General features: G+C 41.5%; 1 protein-coding gene across 1 annotated transcript in view; it reads right to left on the bottom strand.

Moving 5' to 3' along the window:
* The window catches only part of LOC101832595 (carcinoembryonic antigen-related cell adhesion molecule 3-like), a 31,591-nt gene extending 17,633 nt beyond the window's left edge, over window positions 1-13,958 (bottom strand). The window contains exons 1-2 of the mRNA XM_040734687.1: window positions 13,895-13,958; window positions 12,329-12,691 (exon numbers count right to left, since the gene is read on the bottom strand). Of these exons, the coding sequence (XP_040590621.1) occupies window positions 12,329-12,691; window positions 13,895-13,958 (427 nt within the window). The remainder of the gene's footprint in view (window positions 1-12,328; window positions 12,692-13,894) is intronic.
* Between the last annotated feature and the right edge of the window lie 13,063 nt (window positions 13,959-27,021).

Below are 27,021 nucleotides of genomic sequence, written 5' to 3'. Positions count from 1 at the left end.
GGAATACTTTGAAAATCTGTACTCCACAAAATTCGAAAATTTAAAGGAAATGGATAATTTCCTAGAGATATCACTTGCCACAACTAAATCAAGAGCAGATAAGCAATCTAAACATACCTATAAGTCTAATGAAATAGAAGCAGTCATCAAAAGTCTCCCAAACTTTAATAAAAGCCCAGGCCCAGGTGGCTTCAGTACAGAATTCTACCAGAAATTCAAAGAAGAGCTAATTCCAATACTCCTCAAAGTATTCCACACAATAGAAGCAGGAGGCTCACTGCCAAATTCTTTTTACCAGGCTACAATTACCTTGATACCCAAGCCACACAAAGACACAACTAAGAAAGAGAACTATAGACCAATTTCCCTCATGAACATCGATGAAAAATACTCTATAAAATACTAGCAAACCGGATTCAAGAACAAATCAGAAAAATCATCCACCATGATCAAGTAGGCTTCATCCCAGGAATGCAGGGATGGTCCAACATTAGAAAATCTATCAATGTAATCCACCATATAAACAAACTGTGAAAGAAAAAAACCACATGATCATCTCACTAGATGCTGAAAAGGCCTTTGACAAAATCCAGCACCCCTTAATGATAAACGTCCTAGAGAAATCAGGGATAACAGGAACATACCTGAATATAATAAAAGCAATATACAGTAAACCAACAGCTAACATCAAACTAAATGGAGAGAACCTCAACACAATTCCTTTAAAATCAGGAACAAGACAAGGCTGTCCACTCTCTCCACATCTCTGCAATATTGTACTTGAAGTCCTAGCTACAGCAATAAGACAACAAAAGGAGATTAAGGGGATACAAATAGGAAAAGAAGAAGTCAAATTTTCACTATTTGCAGATGATATGATAGTTTACATAAGTGACATGAAAAACTCTGCAAGGGAACTCCTAGAGTGGATAAACACCTTCAGCAATGTGGCAAGATACAAGGTAAACTAAAAGAAATCAGTGGCCCTATTATATACAGATGATGAAGTGACTGAGAAAGAAATCAGAGAAACATCACCCTTTACAATAGCCATAAACAGCATCAAATATCTGGGGATAATGTTAACCAAGGAAGTGAAAGACCTGTATATCAAGAACTTTGAGTCATTAAAGAAAGAAATCACAGAGGATACCAGAAAATGGAAAGATCTCCCATGCTCTTGGATTTGTAGGATCAACATAATAAAAATGGCAATCTTTCCAAAAGTAGTCTACAGATTCAATGCAATCCCTATCAACATTCTGGCACAATTCTTCAAGGACCTGGCAAGAACAATAATCAACTTCATATGGAAAAACAAAAGGCCCAGGATAGCCAAAACAACCCTATATGATAAAGGAACTTCAGGAGGAATTACCATACCTGACTTCAAGCTCCATTATACAGCTATAGTCCTGAAAACAGCTTGGTACTGGCAAAAATAGGCATGTAGACCAATGGAACTGAATTGAAAACCCTGATGAACACGTATTAACACTTGATTTTTGACAAATAAGCTAAAGTTATACAATGGAAAAAATAAAGCATCTTCAACAAATGGTGCTGGCATAACTGGGGTACTGGTATGCAGAAGACTGCAGATAGATCCATGTTTATCCACTTGTACAAAACTTAAGTCCAAATGGATCAAAGATCTTAACATAAATCCAGCCACACCGGGCGGTGGTGGCGCACGCCTTTAATCCCAGCACTCTGGAGGCAGAGGCAGGGGGATCTCTGTGAGTTCGAGGCCAGGCTGGACTGATAGCCTCCAAAACAATACAAAGAAACCCTCTCTCATAAAAACCAAAAAATAAATAAATAAATAAATCCAGCCACACTGAAAGTTGTAGAAGAGAAAGTGGGAGATACTCCTCAACAAATTGGTACAGGAGACCACTTACTGAACATAACACCAGTGGCACAGACACTGAGATCGACAATTAACAAATGGGACCTCCTGAAACTGAAAAGCTTCTGTAAGGCAAAGGACACAGTCAACAAGACCAAAAGTCAGTCCACAGAATGGGAAAAGATAATCACTAATCTCACATCTTACAGAGGGCTAATTTCCAAAATTTACAAAGAACCCAAGAAGGAAGTCTCCAAAACACCAAAGGATCCAATTAAAAGGTGGGGTACAGAATTAAATAGAGAATTCTCAATAGAGGAGGCTAAAATGGCCAATAGACCCTTAAGAATGTGTTCAACATTCTTAGTCATCAGGGAAATTCAAATCAAAACAACTTTGAGATACCATTTTACTCCTGTCAGAATGGCTAAAATCAAAAACACCGAAGACAATTTATGCTGGAGAAGATGTGGAGAGAGGGGAACACTCCTCCACTGCTGGTGGGAGTGCCAACTCGTACAGCCACTTTGGAAATCAGTATGGAGATTCCTCGAGAAAATGGGAATCAATCTAACACAAGACCCAGCAATTCCACTCTTAGCCATATATCCAAATGAAGCAAATTCATACAACAAGGGCATCTGCTCCACTATGTTCATAGCAGCATTATTTGTAATAGCCAGAACCTGGAAGCAACCTAGATGCTCCTCAACTGAAGAGTGGATAGAGAAAATGTGGTACATTTACACAATGGAGTATTACTCAGCAGAAAAAAACAATGGAATCTTGAAATTCCCAGGTAAATGGATAGTACTAGAAGAAACCATCCTGAGTGAGGTAACCCAGTCACAAATGACAAACATGGTATGTACTCACTCATATATAGATTTTAGACATGGATCAGGATATTTCCAGTCTGCACTTCCACTGACAGAGAGTCTGGGAAACAGGAATGAACCTAAAAGATATGCATGGTACCCAAGAGAAGAGGAATGAGGCAAGATCCTCTAAACAGATGGGGACATGGCGAGGGGTGGGAGGGGAGTAGGAGCTGGGAAGAAGAGAGAGGGAGAAGAGGAAGAGAGAGTAGGTCATGGGGGAACAGGAAGGTTGAGTGGGGGGGTAGAATAGGGGGAAGAGGGAATCATATGTTAGAAGACAGATCAGGCACCAGTGTGACCTCTAATGATCAAAGGGATGACCCCAATTGGCAAGCTAAGCAATAGTGGAGAGACCACCTTGAATGCTCATTCCTGATAATGATCTTGGTGTCTGTAACCATCCGGTTACAGACCGATCCAGTCCATCCGGTTCCAGTGACTGATGGAAGCAGAGGCAAACACCCACAGTTAAACACTGAACTGAACCCAAGGAACCCAGTGACAGAGAGAAAGGAGCAATGAGCAAATTCGCAATGAATTGGCTGGTAAAACCAGCAGAGACAGCTGATCTGAACAGGGGAGAGCTCTTGGACCCCAGACTGACAGCTGGGAGGCCAGCATGGGACTGATCCGGACCCCCCAAATGTGAGTGTCAGTGAGGAGGCCTGGGGAAGCTATGGGGCCCTGAGCAGTGGATCAGTGTTTAATCCCTGGAATACAAACAGACATCTTGTGTCCATAACACAAAGAGGGATGCTGTCTCAGTCTGGACTCTTAGGGGAGTGCCTGGACCCTACCCTGAGTGAAAAGACAGACTCTAGATATCCTCTATGTGGAAGGAATTGGCAATAGGGTGGAGGCTGGCAGGGAATGGTGGAGGGGTGCTGGAGGAGGGGAGGGAGAGGGAACTGGGATTGACATGTAAAACAAGCTATTTAAAATTAAAATAATAATATAAAAGGGAAAATTAAAAAAAGAAAAAAAGCAGGATAACCAAAAGAACTCTATATAATAAAGGAACTTCCAGGGACATCACCATCCCTGACTTCAAGCTCTACTATAGGGCTATAATAATGAAAACAGCTTGGTATTGTCACAAAATGAGACAGATTGACCAATGGAATTGAATTGAAAATCCGAACATTGATCTACATTCCTATGGACACCTGATTTTCAACAAAGAAGCTAAAATTATACAATGGAAAAAAGAAAAATTCTTCAACAAATGGAACTGGGGTAACATGTAGAAGATTGCAGATAGATTCTTATCCATTGCCAAGCACAAAACTTAAGTCCAAATGGATTAAAGACCTCAACATAAATCCAGCCTCTGAACCTCTTAGAAGAGAAATTGTAAGGCACCCTTGAAAGAATTGGTAAAGGAGACCACTTTGTGAACATAACACCAGTTGCACAGACATGGAGATCAACAATTATAAAGGGGACCTCCTGAAACAAGAAATTCTGTAAGGCAAAGGAAACAGTTAACAAGACAAAATGACAGCCCAAAGAAAGGGAAAAGATCTTCACCAATCCCCCCATCTGATAGAGGACTGATTTCCAAAATATACAAAGAACACAAGAAGTTAATCACCAAAACACCAAATAATTCAAATAAAAAGTGAGGTGCAGAACTAAATAGAGAATTCTCAATAGAAGAATCCAAAAAGGACTGAAAGGCACTTAAGAAATTGCTTGAATGCCCTCCGGCCCTTGCCCTGCTCTGTGCTTGAGGTGAGTAGGGGCTCTGCTCTGGGCCCCAACTCCTGACACCCCACTGCTTCTGTCCCCCTGGGCCTGCTCCATGCCTAGAGTGGACCCACTCAGACAGAAACAACCACCTGACTCTGGCCACACCTCAGTATTCAGTTGCTTCTAGCCCCTGTCCTGTGCTTGAGGTGAGTGGGAGCTGTGCTCTGGGTCCCAACTTCCCCTGCTTCCAACTTCCTGGGCCTGGTCTGTGGCTAGAGTGGACCTGCCCTGCCAGAAATGAGTACCCTGAGTCTGGCCACACCTTAGTCTTCACTCCTCTCTGGCACCCTCCCTCAGCTTGAGCCTTCAGTCCCCTCCGTCCTCTCCCCTGTGCTTGAGAGTGTCTCAGACCCAATTGTACCCATCATGATACCCATCAGGTATTGGACCTGCTTGAACATTCTGGAAGAAAAGATGAGACCTATAACCACCAGGAGAGGAAGAGACCCCAGGAGATCCCACTGAAAGAAGGGATGGGAAGGCAGCAATATAAAACTACAAACAATGACAAATATGTAAAACACAAATTGCAGAAACCTGAAAAGCTCATGGAAATTGAACAAGGCTCAATTTCATCACCCCTGGGTAAAGGAAGAAATAAAGAAATCAAAGAATTCCTAGAATCCAATGAAAATGAAGGCACAACATACCCAAACCTGTGGGACACTTTGAAAGCAGTTCTAAGAGGGAAGTTCATAGCAATAAATGTCCACATGAAGAAACTGGAGAATAATTACACTAGAGAATTAACAGCACAGCTCAAAGCTCTAGAAACAAAAAGAAGCAAACTCAGCCAGGAGGAGTAGATGCCAGGAAGTAATCAAAGGGAGAGCTGAAATCAATAAAGTAGAAACTAGGAAACCAATACAAAGAAACAATGTGATGAAGAGTTGGTTCTTTGAGAAAAATCAACAAGATAGAAAAAAACCTTTATCCAAACTTACGAAACGACAGAGTGTGAACATGCAAATTAACAAAATCAGAAATGAAAAGGGGGACAGATGATGAGGAAATTCAGACAATCATCAGGTCATACTTGGAAAACCTATACTCCACAAAATTCAAAAATTTAAAAGAAATAGACAATTTTCTAGATAGATATCACCTGTGAAAATTAAATCAAGAACAGATAAGCAATTAAAATAGACCTATAACCCCTATGGAAATAGAAACAGTCATCAAAACCAACCAAAAAAAAGGTCGGGTCCAGATGGCCTCCATGAAGAATTCTACTAGAAATTCAAATAACAACTTACACCAATTCTTCTCAAAGTATTCCACACAATAGAAGCAGAAGAGCCTTTGCCAAATTCTTTTTAAGAGGCTTTAGTAACGTTGATCCCCAACGCACAGAAAGATACAACTAAGAAGGAGAACCTCAGACCAATGTCCCTCATTAACATTGTCGTAAAAATACTCAAAAATTATTGGCAAATCTTATCCAAGAACACATCAAAACAATCATTCACAACAATCAAGTAGGTTTCAACCCAGGGATGCAGGGATGGTAAAACAAATGAAAATCCATCAATGTAGTCCACCATATAAACAAGCTGAGAAACAAAAAGCACATGATCATCTCACTAGATGCTGAAAAATCCTTTGACAAAATCCAACACCCCTTTATGATAAAGGTCTAGGAGAGACCAGGATAAAAGGAACATACCTAAACAAAATAAAAGCTACATACAGCAAGCCAACAGCCAACCTCACATTAAATGGACAGAAAATCAATGCAATTCTGCTAAAATCTGGAACAAGACAAGGCTGTCCACACTCTCTATACATCTTCAATACTGTACTGGAAATTCTAGCTAAAGCAATACGACAACAAAAGGAGATCAAGAGCAAGGAAAGGAAGAGGTCAAACTTTCATTATTTGCAGATGATATGATAATTTACATGAGTGATCCAAAAAACTCAACTAGGGAACTCCTACAGCTGATAAATACTTTCAGCAAAGTGGCAGGATACAAGATCAACTCAAGAAAGTGAGTAGCCCTATTATATGCAGATTATAAATGGGCTGAGAATGAAATCAGAGGAACATCACCCTTTACAATTGCCATGAACAACATAAAAAATTTTGAAGTAATGCTTACCAAACAAGCGAAAGACCTGTATTTCAAGAACTTTGAGTGTTTAAGAAAGAAATTAAAGAAGACACCAGGAAATGGAAAGATCAATGTAGTAAAATGGCAATCCTGCCAAAAGTAATCTACAAATTCAATGCAATTCCCATTAAAATCCCAGCACAATTCTTCACAGACCTTGAAAGAACAATAATCAACATTATATGGAAAAACAAAACACCCAGGATATCCAAAACAACCCTATTCTACAAAGCAGCACCTGGAGCCATCACCATCCCTGATTTCAAGCTCTATTATGGATCTATAGTCCTGAAAACAGCTTGGTATTGGTACAAAAATAGACATGTAGACCAATGGAATCAAATTTAACACCCCAGTATTAACCCAAAGAAGCTAAAGATATACAAAGGAAAAAAGAAAGCATCTTCAAAAAATGGTGCTGACATAACTGGATACTGGCACATAGAAGAATGTGGATAGATCCATGTCTATCACCATGCGCAAAATTTAAGTCCAAATGGATCAAAGACCTCAACATAAAACCAGCTAAAATGAACTTCCTAGAAGAGAAATTGGGAAGGAGCCTTGAATGAATTAATACAGGAGACCATTTCCTGAACATAACACCAGTAGCATACCACTGAGATCAACACTTAATACATGAGACTTCCTGAAACTGAGAATCTTCTGTAAGGCAAAGGACACAGTCAACAAGACAAAAAGGCAGCCCACAGAATGGGAAAAGATATTCAATAAGCACACTTCTGATAGAGAGCTGATCTCAAATATTTACAAAGAATTCAAGAAGCAAGTCTCCAAAACACCAAAGAATTCAATTAAAAAGTGGTCTACAAAACTAAATAGAGAATTCTCAATAGAGGAGTCTAGAATATCTGAAAGGCATGTGAGAAAGTGCTTGCTATCCCTAGCCATCAGGGAAATGCAAACCAAAACAACTCTGAGATACCAACTTACTCCTGTCAGAATGGCTAAAATCAAAAACACCAATGACAGTTTATGCTGGAGAGGATGTGGAGAAGGGAACACTCATCCATTGCTGGTGGGAGTCCAAGATTGTACAGTCATTTTGGAAATCAGTATGGAAATTCCTCAGGAAAAAGTGTATCAGCCTACCACAAGACCCAGAAATTCCACTCTTAGGCATATATCAAAAAGATGCGCATTCATACAACAAGGACGTCTGTCCCACTATGTTCATAGCAGCATTATTTGTAATAGCTAGAACCTGGAAGCAACCTAGATGTCCCTCAAATGAAGAGTGGACAGAGAAAATGTCTCCAAAACACTAAAAGATCCAATTAAAAAGTGGGCTACAGAACTAAATAGAGAATTATCAATAGTGGAGTCTAAAATGGCTGAGAGACAGTTGAGAAAGTGCTCAATATCCTTAGCCATCCAGGAAATGCAAATCAAAACAACTCTGAGGTATGATCTCACTCCCATCAGAATGGCTAAAACCCAAAACACTGTTTCCCAGACTCTCTGGTAGTGGGATTGTAGACTGGCACTCCCCTGCTTTATGTCTAAAATCCATATATATCTTTTTGTGACTGGGTTTGCTGCACTCAGGATGGTTTCTTCTAGTACCATCCGTTTGCCTGCAAATTTCAAGATTCCATTGTTGTTTTCGGCTGAGTAGTACTCTATTGCGTACTTTGGGTAGTAGATCAGTATTTATCCCTGGCTCACAAATGGATTTTGGGTGCCCATGCCACAATGAGGGATGCTCTCTGAATCTGGACACTTGGGGGAGGGCCTAAGCCCTCCCAGGAACAAAATGATAGACTCTAGAGATCACCCATGGAGGGCCTTACCCTCCCCGAGGAAGGGAATGGAATTCTGTTTATGGCTGGGGGGGCCTGGAGTGGGGAGAAGCCAGAATGGAGTGGAGGGAATGAGATCTGGGACTGACATGAGAAGCAAGCTTTTTTCGAATTTAAATATATAATAAAAAGTGTTTAAAAATACTAATTACAGTTTATGCTGGAGAGGATGTAGAGAAATGGGAACACTCTCCCACTGCTGGTGGGAATGCCAACTTGTACAGACTTTGAAGATCAGTATGGAGATTCCTCAGGAAAATGGACATCAGTCTACCACAAGATCCAGCAATTCCACTCTTATGCATATATCCAAAAGATGCACATTCATGCAACAAGGATGTCTGTTCCACTATGTTCACAGTAGTGTTATTTGTACAGTAGTGTTATTTGTAATAATCAGAACCTGGAAGCAACCTAGATACATCTCAATTAAATAGTGGGTAAAGATACTGTGGTACATTTACATAATGGATACTACTCAGTATAAAAAAACAATGACATCTTGAAATGCTCAGTCAAATTGTTGGAACTTTCCTGAGTGAGGTAACCCAGGCACAGAAAGACAAACATGGTATGTACTTACTCATATATGCATATTAGAAATAGAGCAAAGGATTACCAGCCTACAAGTCACAACCCCAAAGAAGTTAGGAAACATGAAGGACCCTAAGAGAGACATACATGGTCCCTCAAAGAAGGAGAAAGGAACAAATTGAGAGCATGGGGGTTGGGGAGAGACAGGAGGGAGGTAACAGAAAGAGAAAGGCAGAAGAGGAGGGGAGAGGAGAAAATGAGGGATCAGGAAGATTCAGTTGGGGGAAGAAAAGAGTAGAGTAATAAAAGAGATACTTTAATAGAGGGAGCCATAATAGGTTTACAGAGAAATCTGGCACTAAGAAAATGTCCAGAGATCTACAATGATGACCTCAATTAAGATTCTAAGCACTGGTGGAGAGGCTACTTTAAATGACTTTCCCCTATTATTAGATTGATGACTACCTTAAATGCCATTCTAGAATCTTCATCGAGTAGCTGACGGAAGCAGAAGCAGAGATTCACAGCTAAGCAATGAGTCAATGGAATCCCCTTGTAGAGAGGGAGAAGTGATGAGTAAAGGGGTTTGACCATGCTGAGTAAGCCCACAGAAACAGCTGACCTGACCAAATGGGAGCTCACAGACATCAGTCTGACAGCTGGAGAACCAGCATAGGATTGAACCAGGCCCCTGAATGTGGGTGTCAATTAGAAAGTATGGGCAGTCTGTGGGGCCTCTGGCAGTGGAACCAGTATTTATTCCTAGTGCACAAATGGATTTTAAGGAGCCCATTCCCCATGGAGTGATACTTTCTCAGCTTAGATCCATGGAGGAGGGTCTAGGCCCTGCCCCAAATGATGTGACAGATGTTGATGACCCTCCATGGAAGGCCTCACCATCCTTGGTGAGTGGATGGGGGTGGAAACAGGGTATTGGTAGAGAGTATGGTAGTATTGAGAGCGAAGGAACTGGGATTTATAAGTAAATTAAGATTATTTATAAACTGTTATATTTTTGGTTGTGAGCCTAGCCTTTAACGCCTGAGCTATCCCTGAGCAAATTGGCAAAGAATGGGCTGGCAAAACCAGCAGAGACAGCTGATCTGAACAGGGGAGAGCTCTTGGACCGCAGACTGACAGCGGGGAGGCTAACATGGGACTGATCTGGACCCCCCCCAAATGTGAGTGTCAGTGAGAAGGCCTGGGCAACCTATGGGGCCTTGAGAAGTGGATCAGTGTCTATCCCTGGAATACAAACAGTCATCGTGTGCCCATAGCACAAAGAGGGATGCTCTCTCAGCCTGGACTCATAGAGGAATGCCTGGACCCTACCCGGAGTGAAATGACAGACTCTAGATATCCCCTATGTGGAAGGAATTGGCAATAGGGTGGGAGGCTGGGGGGGGAAGGGGAGTGCCGGAGGAGGGGAGGGAGAGGGAACTGGGATTGACATGTAAAACAAGCTATTTAAAATTAAAATAAAAATGATAAAAAAATAAAAATTAAAAAAGTTTTCTTAAAAAAAGATTATTTATAAACTAAATAAAAATTTGTTAAAAGGTGAAAAAAGAACACCCTTTGCAACAAAAACTCAGACATTTGTGGAGAATGAATGAATGATGTTGCAGACCCTGTATGCCCATGGATTTATTAAAGAAACTGACAGGTTTAGGGATACAGAGTTGAATTTTTCCATTTGCTCTTATTATGTGTGAGTGTGTGTACAAGAGAATGTCTCAGGGTGTGGCAGTGGGAGCGGGACACAGTAACTAGGTGGGGGGCAAAGGACTTGTGTCCATTAGTCACTGCTTTTCAGAAAAAAAACAAATGCTTATAACTATTGAGCCACATTATTGATCAACACCACCATGAGTTTTTTCTGGGTGCCAAGCCTACAAGACAAGTGTATCGTGGACACGCTGATTTAATATGGATAAGAAATAACCCTGAACTCCCATTACTTTTTCAGATTCACCAAGAAAAACAATAAATTTCCTGCTGCTGAATCTCTGGCCCACCCTGTGTCTTCTCCCCTACAAATCCAGTCTTCTCTAAAGCCCTGTTCCCCTTAAAAGACTCCAAACTGTAGATCAGTCCTCTTCTGTCACCTCGGGGTGTCCTCGTCTGTGAATAGATGTCGCTGAGAGTCAGTGACCCACTTCAGAGGGATACAAGAGTGCATCCCTAGTCTCTCTGGCCTGGTACATAATCCTCCTGTGGCATATCTGCTCCCAAGCTCTGCTATCCTTCCTCCATCTGAGCTGAGACTCCAAGCAGAAGCATCTCCCAGAGATCCATGTTCTGTGGGGGGGTTCTGTTCCAAACACTGCTCTGCCCCCTTACTCTAAGTCCCTCTCCATTTCTCTATTTATGTTCCACTCCTCCAAATCAAACAGTGATCAAACATGCTGTTGAGTATACCTGTGCTCTGAGACAACAGATGCTCACCCTGGGATTTACCTCTGTGATTTCCTGATCCAGGGTCTGTCAGTCCCAAAGTGGGAGCCTCTGTACTCCTTGTGAGACACAGAAACCCTGCCCCTTCTGGGCACCCAGTTGACCATGTTTATTCAATGCACTAAAAAAGATGTAATATCCACTTTGATGGAAGGGGACAGAGATGTCCCTAATGCTTCATTGAGATCACCTGAGTGGTGCATGGGGAAGGGGAGAAATCCACTCTCTTTGCCTCCTCTCTTTGTTCCCTTAGTGCCTTGACTTTCTTTTTCTGAAGTCTCATAAGCCCATCAGAACATATGGGTAATGAACTGAGCACCTATCAAGCTTAGTTCTCCCTGTTTAGTCTGTGAAGAATATATCCAGGGGACATAGACTAACCATATAGCTCATAACAGTGCTTTAGCTGGTTCCAAAGATGCAGGACTTAGACTATGAAAAGGCATTGTTTCTTGCCATCAGGAAGTCAATATCCAACCTTTATTAAAGGATTCTTAAGGCCACCTGTAGTTGATTATGGAACAGGGGTCTGGAGGCAGGGCATCTTGCTGCTCACATCTCAGAGACAATCACAAATTTTCCTTCATCAGGTCAAATGTTGATTCCCTTTGGGTCTTTCTCAAGGACACATTCCTGGTAAGAAGTCCAAGAGTCTAGACAGAGGCTGATATCCCTGGCTGAGTTACCCATCATGCATTCACCTATGTGCAAGGTGAAGTCAAAGGAAGGATTCTGACTTATTGCATCATTCTAAACCATGAGTGTCCTGAACTGAGGACTCATACCACAAAATAAAAATCAGTGCACAGGGAAGGAAGGCACAGGGGAAGAAGGCACAGGCCATTATAATGTGTGTGTGTGTGTCCAATGTAACAATCCCCACTAACAACCCAGAATTCACAAAGAATCACTTACTGTGCACATGAAGGTCAATGGTTGTTGTTGATACAATATCTTCTTGTCTATTTAAGGTTTGTAGGGTATATGAGCCTGTGTCCTTCCATGTGACATTTCTGAGCAATAGGGATCCATTGTGGTATAGTGTCTCTCTACCACTGTGTAGAGGCCCTGGAGCACTTAAACCTTTGTTCAGTGCATACAAACCAATTATATTGTCCGTAATTTTCACCCCTTTGGACCAAACTAACGTTGCAAGATTCTCTGGCAGATTGTCGACAAGAAGAAGGACATTTTCTCCTTCAACCACATGGGGTGGGACAGATTCAATGGTGACATGTGCAGTGGAGGTGGAGATGTGCCAGCATGTTAAAAGGGATGCTATATGGGAACAGAAAAAAGAAATTATCAATATTAAGCAGATGTGGTCATCACTCAGATTATATGTGGGGGTATGAATGTGTCCACCATCCTTGGTAGACATAGTAGCATGATTTCCATTCCCTTGAAGACAAGGGCTATGTCATTAACTCTCCTAGAAATACTCTGCCCAGGTTCTACCTGGTTCCCCCAACAGTTCCCTGTATTGCTTATCACACAGAGCATATGGTGAGGAGCAGTGCCCCTCTGAAGTCTTTCTCTGGAAAGATTCACTTTTTTCCTTTTTCTCTACCCCCTTTGTAATTTCAATCAACCCATGATTTCATGGGATACACTGACATCAGTTCCACAGGAGCCAGGGAGTTGTGAGGACAGTGATTAGTGTGACTGTTTTGCAAATTTAAGCTCCTTTTCAAACAAAAATGGATAAAACAAAAAGAGGTGAAAGATAGGAGGGAGGGAGGGAGGGAGGAAGGGAGGAAAATGCCCCTCGGAGATTAACTACATAGTTAACAAATTGGAGTTGGATAATAATTGTACTCCAGTGTAATTTAATTTGTTTTACGACTGCCCATGTGCTGTATGTGTGTAGTTCTGAAAGCATGTATGTGCATATATGCAGGTGAAAGGTATGCTGTATATGTGTGTGGAGGACAAAGTCTCAGTGTGGATATGTAGGGAAGCATGCCACAGTACATGTAGGGACAAAAGTATCCCACTATGTTCCAGTGTGGGTGCATGCCACCGCACCTCTAGGAAAAAGTGTCGCAGGGTGCCAATGTGTGGGTGCATGACATGGCACCTGGGTGCAGGACACAGAAGAGCCTGCATGAGGCTGTTCTCTCCATCTACCATGAGGGAGCAGAAAACTGAATTAAGGCTATCATGTCTCCACATACTAACCCATATTTGATTTCTATTTGGAGAATCACAATGTCATTTTGGAGAGCATCAGACTTCAGAGCATGGCAGCCAATGTCATTGATTGTGAACATGAAGTGTTTGAGGCTCTTCTCATGCCCTCATTACCTCCTGTACTCTGAGAGTTTCAGGATGCTGAGTCTCTGTCCCTCTTTGTACCTTCTGTCCCATGACTGCAAACAGTAATCTCAAGTTTAGTCTCATGTTCCAGTTCTATTTAGGAAACTCCAGTCTTCCTACAAGGTCCTACCACCCTCACAGTCAGAGAGTGAGTGAACTTACCTGTGAGCAGAAGCCCCTGCCAGGGACTGTACCCATTGCAGAGAAGGACAAAGGACGTCTCCATCACTCTTCCCACCTCGCTGTTCTCCCTTTCAAGAGAAGAACTTCAGCTTCTATAAGGTGCTCTATTTCTGCAGCTATCTTTCCCATGAGCTCAGTTGCCTTTCAGGCAATAGGCTGTGTCCAAGGCACTGTTCAATCCTTTCCACTCAAGTGGAACCCAACACCCAGTTCAACTTCCCTTTACGTTTCTCCTCCAAGCAACAATGCTGATGAGCATCCGCGTGCCCTAGAGAACAATGACTCATCAGGGCTGACACCTGCTGGGTCTTGCCTTGGGTCTGTCAGCAACAGAGGGAGTCTTGAACTAACCTATGTGTCCTTGTGACACAGAGATCCAGGTGAGCATCCTGCCTGCCCTGTGTTCTCAATGGGTATTTTTGTACTTCACTGAGGAAAGTTACAGAGATGTCTCTGAAGCCTGGAAAGGATCAGCTGAGTGATGACTAGGAATGAAGATAACTCTTTTATCACTAACATAACCAGTCAAACTTGTATCCAAGGACAGAGGCCCAGGAGAGGTTACATGAGGAGTTTCATATTCATAGTGTAAAACAGATGAATAATCATCCTTGAAAGGACTGTGGGCTCCACGTTACTATGGATCATTTCAAGTCAACATTCTAGCATTATGTGTTATGTAAGGGTGTTAGGTCACCCATGTCCTCTCTGATATTCCTGTGTCATCATTGCCCAATGCCTAGCTGATTCCCTAGTGGTAATCTTGTCTTCCTTTATGAGAGATGCCAGGAGAGAGAGGACCTTAGGAATCCTCATATAAAAAGGTCTCAGCAAAATGAAGCAGCCAGTAGGTGTGACTGAGACAAGGCAGGGAGCTCATGGTTATTAGGGACAGGGATAGAAACAAGTCTACCAAGCAAGATCATGCCTCACTCAAGGAAACAATTTTCTGACAGTGAATATGTGTCCTGATATTAATCCATGTGTTTAACTGGGAGAACTGCAATCTAGTGTCTGGGGCTACATCATGCATGGTCAAAAAAAGCCATTGTGACCTGCTCTGAAACACTGAATACATATGAGATGCAAGGTTTGCTCACTGTCCTCTCCTGAATTCAAAACACCACCTAGTATAGGGTAGGTCTAGAAGACAAGCTTTCAGAATTGTCCTGGGAATAACTAGTTGAAGTTGAAATGTTCAACAAGAGGCCAAGCATCCTCAGTAGGAGCCTTGTGGTGAGTAATGTTAGAGGAAAGTTCTAGGACATGAAAGAGGAGACATCCGGACATTGTGCTCCATGTCTGTAATTTCAAACTTGGTAGGCAGAAACAGGTAGATCTCTGTGAGTTAAAAACTAGCATAGTCTACTAAGTAAGTTCCAGGACAGACAATTATTACTCAGAGAAACCCATTCTTGTAAAATAGAGAAGACACCAATATACTAATGGAGGGGCTGCACATACACTTCAGAATCATCACTGATGTAGAAATCCCTCCTTCTCTTTGCCTACTGGGTGCTGAGAGGTTCTGTGCATGAGTACAGGGAATAGGGATTTCAAATGGTTATGTCATCTGCTCTTCGCTATACTATATTCTATATTTCTCTAACTCTGATTGAAAAAAAAATAGCCTGAGCAAAAAAAAAAGTCTTAGTAGAGAGTAAGGGTGCATTTCCTTTTGGGGCTGTATCAAAACATAGCACTGAAGGAAGTCAAGGCACAGAACATGATGCTTACTGAACGACTCCCTGGCTCACTCTCAGACTCAGGCTAAGCCAATTTCTTATGCAACCAAGACCATCTGCCTAGTGAGAGTGTTGCACACAGTGGCCTGGGCCCACCTCCATTAATTAAGATAATCCCTTACAGACATATACAGCCTGACCTGATAAAGGTAGTTACTTTGTTGATACTCCTTTTTTCACCCAGGTGACATTGGACTGTGTCAAAGTGACAGCTAGTGGCAAGTAGAACACTATTTCAAACTGCTACGTCCTCCTCCTCCACAGGGAGACTTAAAAAGAAGTTCCCCATAATTAAGTGGGTGCCCCTCTTTGTTTCCTGTGCTCATCACCAATCCAAGTGTCCACTGTCCCACACAGCTGGATCCTAGAGCCAGGGCACAGCTCAGGGGCACATAAATTGGTATATACTTCCTAGATCCTGGGTCCAGGGACACTGCGATGTCCACCACAGACATTGTGAAGAGTGAGTGAAACAATGCCATCAAGTATTAGTTTCATCCTGTCATCAGCTGTCCACTCCCACACTTTCTGTGGGGACTTTACACAGCATGTCTACTAAAATGTACAAATTATAGTTTATAGGTTCAGTGGCTGAGTTGGTGTCCCAATCCCTCTACTGGAAGTCTTGTCGGAGATGGTCTGGTCAGGTTCTACATCCCCCTTTGTTAGGAGTCTCAGCTAGAATCACCTCCATAGATTCTGGGGACTTTCCATTACACTAGGTTTCTAAATCCTCCCAGAGGTGCCCCAGGTTCCATTTGTCTCCCCCCAGTACTTTCCATGCACCATTCCTCCCCCTGAGTCCTCCTGTTTCAACATCCACCATCCCCATAAGACCGCTTTCCCCTTCCAACTGCAATGTCTATTGTAAATTCACTTCATAATGGGGCCTTGTTGGAGTAGTGTGCTGTTGTTAAAACTGTTTCACTGTGGAGATGGTATTTAAGGTCTCATATATGCTCAAATCATGTCCAATGAGCTTCTTCATCAAAATAGAAGGACTCTCAGCTCCTGCTCCAGCACCACATGAAACCAGGTTGCCCCATGAAGATAATAGACTAAAGTCCTAAAAATGTAAGACACCAGAATTAAATCTTTTTCCTTTATTAGAGTTGTCAATCTCATGCTATCTAGTCACAAAAACCATAAAAACCTAATTAACAGAGGCGTGTCCCTTGTATCCCTGGTCTCATCAAAACTTTTATCATGAAGGAGATTTAGACTTTGTCAAAAGCTTTATCAGCATTTAATAAGCAGATTGTGTGAGGTTTTTTTCCTTTCAGATTATTTATATTAGATATTACATTGACAGATTCTGTATGTTGAATCATCCTTGGATCTTTTTTATGTGTTCTTGCATATGGTTTACAGGTATTAAGTATTTTTGCAACTAATTGTCATGAAGGAAATTGGTCTATAATTCTCTTTCTTTGTTGTGTCTTTGTGTGATTTGGGTATCAGTGTGACTGTGCCAATGTTCCTTCCATTTCTATTTTATGGAGTAATTTGAGGAGTATTTATCTTACCACTTCTGTGAAAGTCTCATCAAATTCTCTCCTAAAACCATCTAGTTCTGGGCCTTTTGGTGGATTGGGAGAATTTTAATGTCTGCTTGTACTCGTTGGGAGTTATAGGCATATTCCAATTGTTTACCTGATGAATCTTTATTTAACTATGGTAACTGGTACCTGAAACAGAAATATTAAACTACACAAATTTAGGGATGTCCTATGATATTTATTGAAAGTGAAATCACTTATGTGAACAGCCAAAAAAGCTGAGAACCAAAGGTCCACAAGTAGCTCTCCAGGTCAAAACCAAAACCCACAGAGAAAGAGCTCTCTCCTCCTAGCTCTATTTACCCATAGGTACCCATGATCACACCCACACGGAAGTGGTCAGCTCTATGGATATATAAAATCACTCCCTATAATTTCCCTTTTAGTATAAGAAAATATTGAAGCTTGATACGAAGCTCAAGCATATGCAACATATATACACAGTAAGTATGATCACTCCCTACAGTTACCTATCAAGAAAACTTTTTTGTTAACTTCTTTTTTTTGTTTTTTTTAATCATTTTTATTTTAATTTTAAATAGCTTGTTTTACATGTCAATCCCAGTTCCCTCTCCCTCCCCTCCTCCCGCATTCCCCTTACCGCCCCCCTCCCACCCTATTGCCAAATCCTTCCACATAGGGGATATCTAGAGTCTATCATTTTACTCTGGGTAGGGTCCAGGCACTCCCCTAAGAGTCCAGGCTGAGAGAGCATCCCTCTTTGTGCTATAGGCACACGAAGACTGTTTGTATACCAGGGATAGACACTGATCCACAGCTCAGAGCCCCATAGGTTGCCCAGATCTTCTCGCTGACACTCACATTTGGGGGGTCCAGATCAGTCCCATGCTGGCCTCCCCACTGTCGGTCTGGGGTCCAAGAGCTCTCCCCTGTTTAGATCAGCTGTCTCTGCTGGTTTTGCCAGCCCATTCTTTGCCAATTTGCTCATCACTCCTCTCTCTCTGTCACTGGGTTCCTTGGATTCAGTTCACTGATTAATTGTGTGTTTGCCTCTGCTTCCATCAGTCACAGGATGAAGGCTCCCGGATGGTTATAGACATCAAGTTCATTATCAGGAATGGGCATTCGAGGTGGGCTCTCCATTATTGCTTAGCTTGCCAATTGGTGTTATCCCTTTAGATCCCTCGAGGTCACTCTGGTGCCTGATCTGTATTCGATCCTATGATTCCCTCTTCCCCCTATTCTACCCCCACCCCCTCAACTTCCTGTTCCCCCATTACCAACTCTCTTCCTCTTCACCCCCTCTCTTCTTCCCAGGTCCCGCTCCCCCCCACCCCTCGCCGTGTTCCCCATCCATTCAGAGGATCTTGTCTCAATCCTCTTCTCTTGGGTACTATGCATATATGCATATCTTTTAGGTTCTTTCCTGTTTCCCAGACTCTCTATCAGTGGAAGTGCAGACTGGCACTATCCTGATCCATGTCTAAAATCCATATATGAGTGAGTACATACCATGTTTGTCTTTTTGCGACTGGGTTACCTCACTCAGGATGGTTTCTTCCGGTGATATCCATTTCCCTGCGAATTTCAAGATTCCATTGTTTTTTCTGCTGAGTAATACTCCATTGTGTAAATGTACCACATTTTCTCTATCCACTCTTCAGTTGAGGGGCATCTAGGTTGCTTCCAGGTTCTGGCTATTACAAATAATGCTGCTATGAACATAGTGGGGCAGATGCCCTTGTTGTATGAACTTGCCTCATTTGGATATATGCCTAAGAGTGGAATTGCTGGGCCTAGTGGTATATTAATTCCCATTTTCCTGAGGAATCTCCATACTGATTTCCAAAGAGGCTGTATGAGTCAGCACTCCCACCAGCAGTGAAGGAGTGTTCCTCTCTCTCCACATCCTCTCCAGCATAAATTGTCTTTGGTGTTTTTGATTTTAGCCATTCTGACAGGAGTAAGAAGGTATCTCAGAGTTGTTTTGATTTGCATTTCCCTGATGGCTAAGGATGTTGAGCACTTTCTTAAGTGTCTCTTGGCCATTTTAGCCTCCTCTACTGAGAATTCTCTATTTAGCTCTGTACCCCACCTTTTAATTGGATCCTTTGGTGTTTTGGAGACTTTTCTTGAGTTCTTTGTAAATTTTGGAGATTAGCCCTCTGACAGATGTAGGGTTAGTGAATATCTTTTCCCATTCTGTGGCCTGCCTTTTTGTCTTTTTGACTGTGTCCTTTGCCTTACAGAAGCTTTTTAGTTTCAGAAGGTCCCATTTGTTAATTGTCGATCTCAGTGCCTGTGCCACTGGTGTTATGTTATGTTTAGGAAGTGGTCTCCTGTACCAACTCGTTGAAGAGTATCTCCCACTTTCTCTTCTAAAAGTTTCAGTGTGGCTGTATTTATGTTGAGATCTTTGATCCATTTGGACTTAAGTTTTGTACAAGGCAATAAACACGGATCTATCTGCAGTCAGTACCCAGTTATGCCAGCACCATTTGTTGACGATGCTTTCTTTTTTCCATTGTACAGTTTTAGCTTCTTTGTCAAAAATCAAGTATTCATAGGTGTGTGGGTTAAAATTAGAGCTTTCGATTCGGTTCCATTGGTCTACCTGCCTATTTTTGTGCCAATACCAAGCTGTTTTCAGGACTATAGCTCTATAATAGTGCTTGAAGTCAGGTATGGTGATGCCTCCTGAAGTTCCTTTATTGTATAGGGATGTTTTAGCTATCCTGGGCCTTTTGTTTTTCCCTATATAGTTGATTAATGTTCTTTCCAGGTCCTTGAAGAATTGTGATGGAATTTTGATAGGGATTGCATTGAATCTGTAGACTGCTTTTGGCAAGATTGCCATTTTTATTATGTTGATCCTACCAATCCAAGAGCATGGGAGATCTTTCCATTTTCTGGTATCTTCTTTGATTTCTTTCTTTAAAGACACAAAGTTCTTGATATACAGGTCTTTCACTTCCTTGGTTAACATTATCCCCAGATATTTGATGCTGTTTTTGGCTATTATAAAGGGTGATGTTTCTCTGATTTTTTTCTCAGTCACTTCATCATCTGTATATAATAGGGCTACTGATTTTTTTTAGTTTACCTTGTATCCTGCCACATTGCTGAAGGTGTTTATCAGCTCTAGGAGTAACCTTGCGGAGTTTTTTGGGTCACTTATGTAAACTATCATATCATCTGCAAATAGTGAAAGTTTGACTTCTTGTTTTCATATTTGTATCCCCTTTATCTCCTTTTGTTGTCTTATTGCTGTAGCTAGAACTTCAAGTACAATATTTCAGAGATATGGAGAGAGTGGACAGCCTTGTCTTGTTCCTGATTTTAGAGGAATTGTGTTGAGTTCTCTCCATTTAGTTTGATGTTAGCTGTTGGTTTACTGTATATTGCTTTTATTATATTCAGGTACGTTCCTGTTATCCCTGATCTCTCTAGGACCTTTATCATGAAGGGGTGCTGGATTTTGTCAAAAGCTTTTTCAGCATCTAGTGAGAGGATCATGTGGTTTTTCTTTCGCAGATTGTTAATATGGTGGATTACATTGATAGATTTTTCTAATGTTGAACCATCCCTGCATTCCTGGGATGAAGCCTACTTGATCACGGTGGATGATTTTTCTGATGTGTTCTTGAATCCGGTTTGTGAGTATTTTATTGAGTATTTTTGCATCAATGTTCATGAGGGAAATTGGTCTATAGTTCTCTTTCTTAGTTGTGTCTTTGTGTGGCTTGGGTATCAAGGTAATTGTAACCTCGTAGAAAGAGTTTGGCAGTGAGCCTCCTGCTTTATTGTGTGGAATACTTTGAGGAGTATTGGAATTAGCTCTTCTTTGTATTTCTGGTAGAATTCTGCACTGAAGCCATCTGGGCCTGGGCTTTTTTTGTTTGGGAGACTTTTGATGACTGCTTCTGTTTCATGAGTGGTTATAGGGCTGTTTAGACTGTTTATCTGTTCTTGATTTAGTTTTGGCAAGTGATATCTATCCACAAAATTGTCCATTTCCTTTAAATTTTTAAATTTTGTGGAGTACAGATTTTCAAAGTATGCCCTGATGATTCTCTGGATTTCCTCAGAGTCTGTTGTTATGTCCCCTTTTTCATCCCTGATTTTGTTAATTAGCATGCTCTCCCTCTGTCTTTTGTTTGGACAGAGGTTTATCTATTTTGCTGATTTTCTCAAAGAACCAACTCTTTGTTTCATTGATTCTTTTCAGTGTTTTTCTGGTTTCTACTTGATTGATTTCATCCCTACATTTGGTTATTTCCTGGCGTCTGCTCCTCCTGGGGGAGTTTGCTTCTTTTTGTTCTAAAACATTCAGCTGTGCTATTAATTCTCTAGTATGACTGTTCTCCAGTTTTTTCATGTGGGCACTTAGTACTATAAACTTTCCTCTCAGCACTGCTTTCAAAGTGTCCCATAAGTTTGTGTATGTTGTGTCTTCATTCTCATTGAAATCGAGGAAGTCTTTAATTTCTTTTTTATTTGTTCCTTTACCCAGGGATGGTGCAATTGTGCATTGTTCAATCTCCATGAGTTTGTAGGGTTTCTGTGATTTGTGTTATTGTTGAATTCTAATGTTAATGCATGGTGGTCTGATAAGATGCAGGGGGTTATTCCAATTTTTTTTGTATCTGTGGAGATTTGCTATGTTTCCTATTATGTGGTCAATTTTAGAGAAGGTTCCATGTGGTGCCGAGAAGAAGGTATATCCCTTTGTATTTGGGTGGAATGTTCTATAGATGTCTGTTAAACCCAGTTGGGTCATAACTTCTATTAGTTCTTTGTTTCTTTGTTAAGTTTCTGTCTGGAGGTCCTGTCTAGTGGTGAGAGCGGAGTGTTGAAGTCTCCTACTATTAGTGTGGGAGGTTTTATGTGCATTTTGAGCTTTAGTAATGTTTCTTTCACGAATGTAGGTGCCTTTGTATTTGGGGCGTAGATGTTTAAAATTGAGACTTCGTCTTGATGTATTTTCCTTTGATGAATATGAAGTGTCCTTCTTCATCTCTTTTGATTGATTTTAATTTGAAGTCTAATTTGTTAGATATTAGGATTGCTACACCCGCTTGTTTCTTGGGGCAGCTTGATTGGAACATCTTTTCCCAACCCTTTACTCTGAGATAACGTCTGTCTTTGATGTTGAGATGTGTTTCTTGTGTGCAGCAGAAGGAAAGATTCTGTCTTCGTATCCATTCTGCTAGTCTGTGTCTTTTTATAGGCAAGTTGAGGCCATTGACATTGAGGGATATTAATGACCATTGATTGGTGATCCTTGTTTGTGCTTGATTTATTGTTAGTGAAGTTATTTTGTGTAGTTTCTCCTCCCTTTTTCTTTTGGTGTTTTGTAAAGTGTGATTATATATTGCCTGTGTCTTTGTGAATGTAGTTATCTTCCTTGGCTCTAGGTTTTCCTTCTAGCATTTTCTGTAGAGCTGGATTCATGGATACGTATTGTTTAAATCTGGCTTTGTCATGGAATATTTTGTTTTCTCCATCTATGGTAATTGAGAGCTTTGCTGGATATAGTAGTCTGGGCTGGCATCCTTGTTCCCTTAGCGTTTGTAGGACATCTGTCCAGGATCTTCTGGCTTTCATCGTTTCCATTGAGAAGTCAGGTGTAATTTGGATAGGTCTGCCTTTGTATGTTACTTGGCCTTTTTCTTTAGCTGCTCTTAATATTCGGGGTAAAGGACTATGGGCGTGGTTCAAACCTTTGTGTAATGCTTCTGGGTCATGACAGTCATGAAAATGATCATGAGGGTACAGAAAAATATGTGTTGATTGTAGGAAAATCTACTTGATTATTGGGTTAAGGAGACTAAAGAGGGTAATTTCTCACTGCCTGGGAAGGCTCTCTGCCCCCTGACAAAACCCCCATTTCACATTCAATGACAGCCCAGGGTGATCCAGGAGAAATCTGTAATGCGAGGAGAAGAGGAAGAATCATAGCTGGAATCTCATGAGAGTATTGGGATTTTTTTGTGCTTAATGGAACAGACTGGGAATTAATTTCTGCATCTATCCATGAAATCAAGGCTTTACCTAAAGCTTAATTCTGTCATTTCAGGGATCCACTCCCCAAGGCCTGTAATATTTTCACTTTGCTTCTGTGACACCAATGGCCAATTTCTGGACAAAATATAGAATCTACAGCTATTTGTAGTCACATTGGGGATAAACTATTCTTGGCAGGATATCTGGTGCTCTCCATTGGTAAGCAAATGTATATCTGAGATTGATATGATCGGGTCATCTGAAATATCAGGATCTTACAGAATAAAACCACATGTGAAATCAGCAGAAGGAAGGAAAAATCCTCATCCATAGAGGGGTATATTATCTGTGCTATAATCTCAGATGAGCAGGTTGCAACCATAGAAGCATGCAGATTAGTAAAATGTATTCATGCAGAATACACAATCCCTGATATATCTTCTGTTGCTGGAGTTTTCTTGTCCCAGCAGGCCCCAAACCCTTGAGCCACAAATAAACTAACAGATTGGTATATTAATTATTAAATTGTTGTCCAAAGGCTGAAGCTTATTATTGTCTATCTCTGTTTTAATTATTAACCCATTTCTATTAAACTATGTATGTCCATGTGGTCTTGGCTAATGGGAGAATGCCCAGACCTGTTACCTCTTTAGAGGTGCATGGCATCCTTTCAAGACAACTCCCTGCTTCTCTCCCAGCCTTCTCCTTGTCTCCTAACCCTGCCTATCTTTCTGCCTGATCAATCAGTGCTTTATTTATCAACAAATGAGAGAAACATATATACAGATGGATATTCCCCATCAATCTTCATCACAATATAGGAAACACTCCCACTATACATACATATGTGCACTGAGTCTGAATCAGAGATGTCCCCTATCTCCATTACCCTCAGTCTGTCTAGGCAGGAGAACCTCAAAGCCTTATCCATTTTAGGTGTCTGTGTAGTAGATCTCCGGCATGACCTCAGGAGGAAAAAGAGTCCTTGCTCTAGCCATCTCATTGAGGCCTTTACAGCCATGGTGAAACAATAATTTCTTGCACAAAATATTCAAAGTGTATGTGTCTCTTTGAATGGCACACATTAAGTTGCAGGCTTCACATTCAGAGAGTCCTGCATCAGTCACAACATTCAGTAAATTCAGAGTCCATTTGCCCTTTGACAGATTAGCCTATTACCTCCTGAGAGGCTTTGACTATTTTTCTTAACAGGTAGAATGTTTCCTGACTCCCATGTTAATGCTTAAAGGTTATCATTCTTGCCCTCCATGAGTTTAGAGCTGTTGCTTGTGATGGTACACTTGGGTAGAAGTACTGTGCAAACAACAGAGAGAATAGTTTACCTTGTATTACCTCTGACTCTTGAAAAGGCCTCTTTCAAACTTTTTTGGCATTCATAACCTCCAGACTCAATCCATGTCCTTAGAGAACCAGGCATAAGATGATGCACAGATAAAATCATGAGGCCCTGAGTACTCAGGGATAGTGGGCCTCCTGTGCTGTTTGGGAGAAACAGTCTTTACCATAAAGGATCTGAACTACAGCTCTTGATGATACAGACCTAGGATCTTGAGTCAGATGACTATGATATCTCCTGGATTTCACTGACTCATGCCATGCCTTGCACCAAATGCTGTATCCTTCTTGATCTACTGATACCTACTGCTGAGCCTGGGACAGCATCCTCCATGGCATTGATATTGAAAGAAGTACTACTTCCTAGATCCTGAAAACAGTTTGGTATTGGCACAAAAACAGACAGGTAGACAAATGGAATCGAATTGAAAACCCTGATATTAAACCACACATGTATGAACATTTGATCTTTGACAAAGAAGCTAAAAATATGCAATGGAATAAAGAAAGCATCTACAACAAATGGTGCTGGCATAACTGGAGGCTGGCATGTAGAAGACTGCTGATCAATCCATGTTTATCGCCATGCACAAAACTTAAATCCAAATGGATCAAAGACCTCAACATAAATCCAGCCACACTGAACCTCTTAGAAGAGAAAGTGGGTGGTACCCTTGAGTGAATTGGTACAGGAGACAGCTTCCTGAACATAACAACAGTAGCACAGACAGTGAGATCAACAATTAATAAATGGGACCTCCTGAAACTGAGAAGCTTCTGTAAGGCAAAGGACACAGTCAGCAAGACAAAAAGGCAGCCCACAGAATGGGAAAAAATATTCACTAACCCCACATCTGACAGAGGGTTGATCTCCAAAATTTACGAAGAACTCAAGAAGCAAGTCTACGAAACACCAAAGAACCCAATTAAAAAGTGGGCTGCAGAACTAAATAGAGAATTGTCAATAGAGGAGTCTAAAATGGCTAAGAGGCACTTGAGAAAGTGCTCAACATCCTTAGCTATCCAGGAAATGCAAATCAAAACAACTCTGATATACTATCTCACTCCTGTCAGAATGGCTAAAATCAAAACACCAATGGCAATTTATGCTGGAGAGGATGTGGTGAAAGGGGAACACTTCTCCATTGCTGGTGGGAGTGCCAACTGGTTCAGCCACTTTGGAAATCAGAATGGAGATTCCTCAGAAAAATGGGAATAAACCTACCACAAGACCCAGCAACTCCACTCTTAGGCATATGTCCAAAAGATGCCCATTCATACAACAAGGATGTCTGTTCCTCTATGTTCATAGCAGCTTTATTTGTAATAGCCAGAACTTGGAAGCAACCTAGATGCCCCTCAACTGAAGAGTGAATAGAGAAATTGTGGTATATTTACACAATGGAGTACTATTCAGCAGACAAACACAATGGAATCCTGAGATTTGCAGGCAAATGGATGACACTAGAAGAAACCATCCTGAGTGCGGTAACGCAGTCACAAAAAGAGAAACATGGCATGTACTCTCTCATATATGGATTTTAGACATAGATCTGGGGAGTGCCAGCATACAATCCCATGGCCAGAGAGTCTGGGAAACAGATCCTTCATTCAGTGGCTGATGGAAAAAGAGGCAGACTCCCACGGCTAAGTACTGAGCTGAACTCAAGAAAGCCAGTAACAAAGAGGGAGGCCTGATGACCAAAGGAGTTAAGACTGGGCTGGTTTAACCCCCAGAAACATCTGACCTGACAAAGGTTAAGTCTTGAATCCCAGGCATCAGCCTGGGAATCCAGCATGGGACAGATCAAGACCTCCTGAATGTGGGTGTCAGTGAGGATTCCTAGGTAATCTATTGAGCCTTGGGCAGTAGATCAGTATTCATCCAGAGTATACACATGGACTTTGGACTCCCATCCAACAATGTGAGATGAACTCTCACCCTGAACTCTTGGGGGAGGGTCTAGGCCCTGCCCTGGATGAAATGACAGTTTATAGACACCCCCATGGAGGACCTCACTCTCCCTAGGGAAATGAGGGGATAATGGGTGAGTTGGGGTGAGGGCACAGGAGGAGGGGAGGGAAAGGGAGAGGGACCTGGAACTGACTTGTAAACCAACCATGTTTCTAATCTAAATTTAAACTTAAAATTAAAAAAAATTAATAATAAAAAAAACATCTGGTTCTGGGTCTTTTTATGGGTTGGGATAATTTTAATGACTGCTTATATTCCTTGGAGGTTATAGACATATTCAAATTGCTTATCTGTTTGATCTTGATTTAATTCTGGTAACTGCTATCTATCAAGAAAATTGTTTATAGTTTCCACTTTTGCTCCCCCGACCAGGCCTTCTAGCCCCCCACCCAATACCGACTCTGTTTCCCGGGGAGGGTAAGGCCCTCTATGGGGGATCTCTAGAGTCTTTCATTTCATTCAGGGCAGGGCCTAGGCCCTCCCCCAAGAGTCCAGGCTGAGAGA

Source organism: Mesocricetus auratus, unplaced genomic scaffold, assembly GCF_017639785.1.
Source record: "Mesocricetus auratus isolate SY011 unplaced genomic scaffold, BCM_Maur_2.0 Super-Scaffold_100038, whole genome shotgun sequence".
Taxonomy (NCBI): Eukaryota; Metazoa; Chordata; class Mammalia; order Rodentia; family Cricetidae; genus Mesocricetus; species Mesocricetus auratus.
The sequence above is the reverse complement of the archived record's forward strand: the minus strand, read 5'-3'. Positions and strand labels throughout refer to the sequence as shown.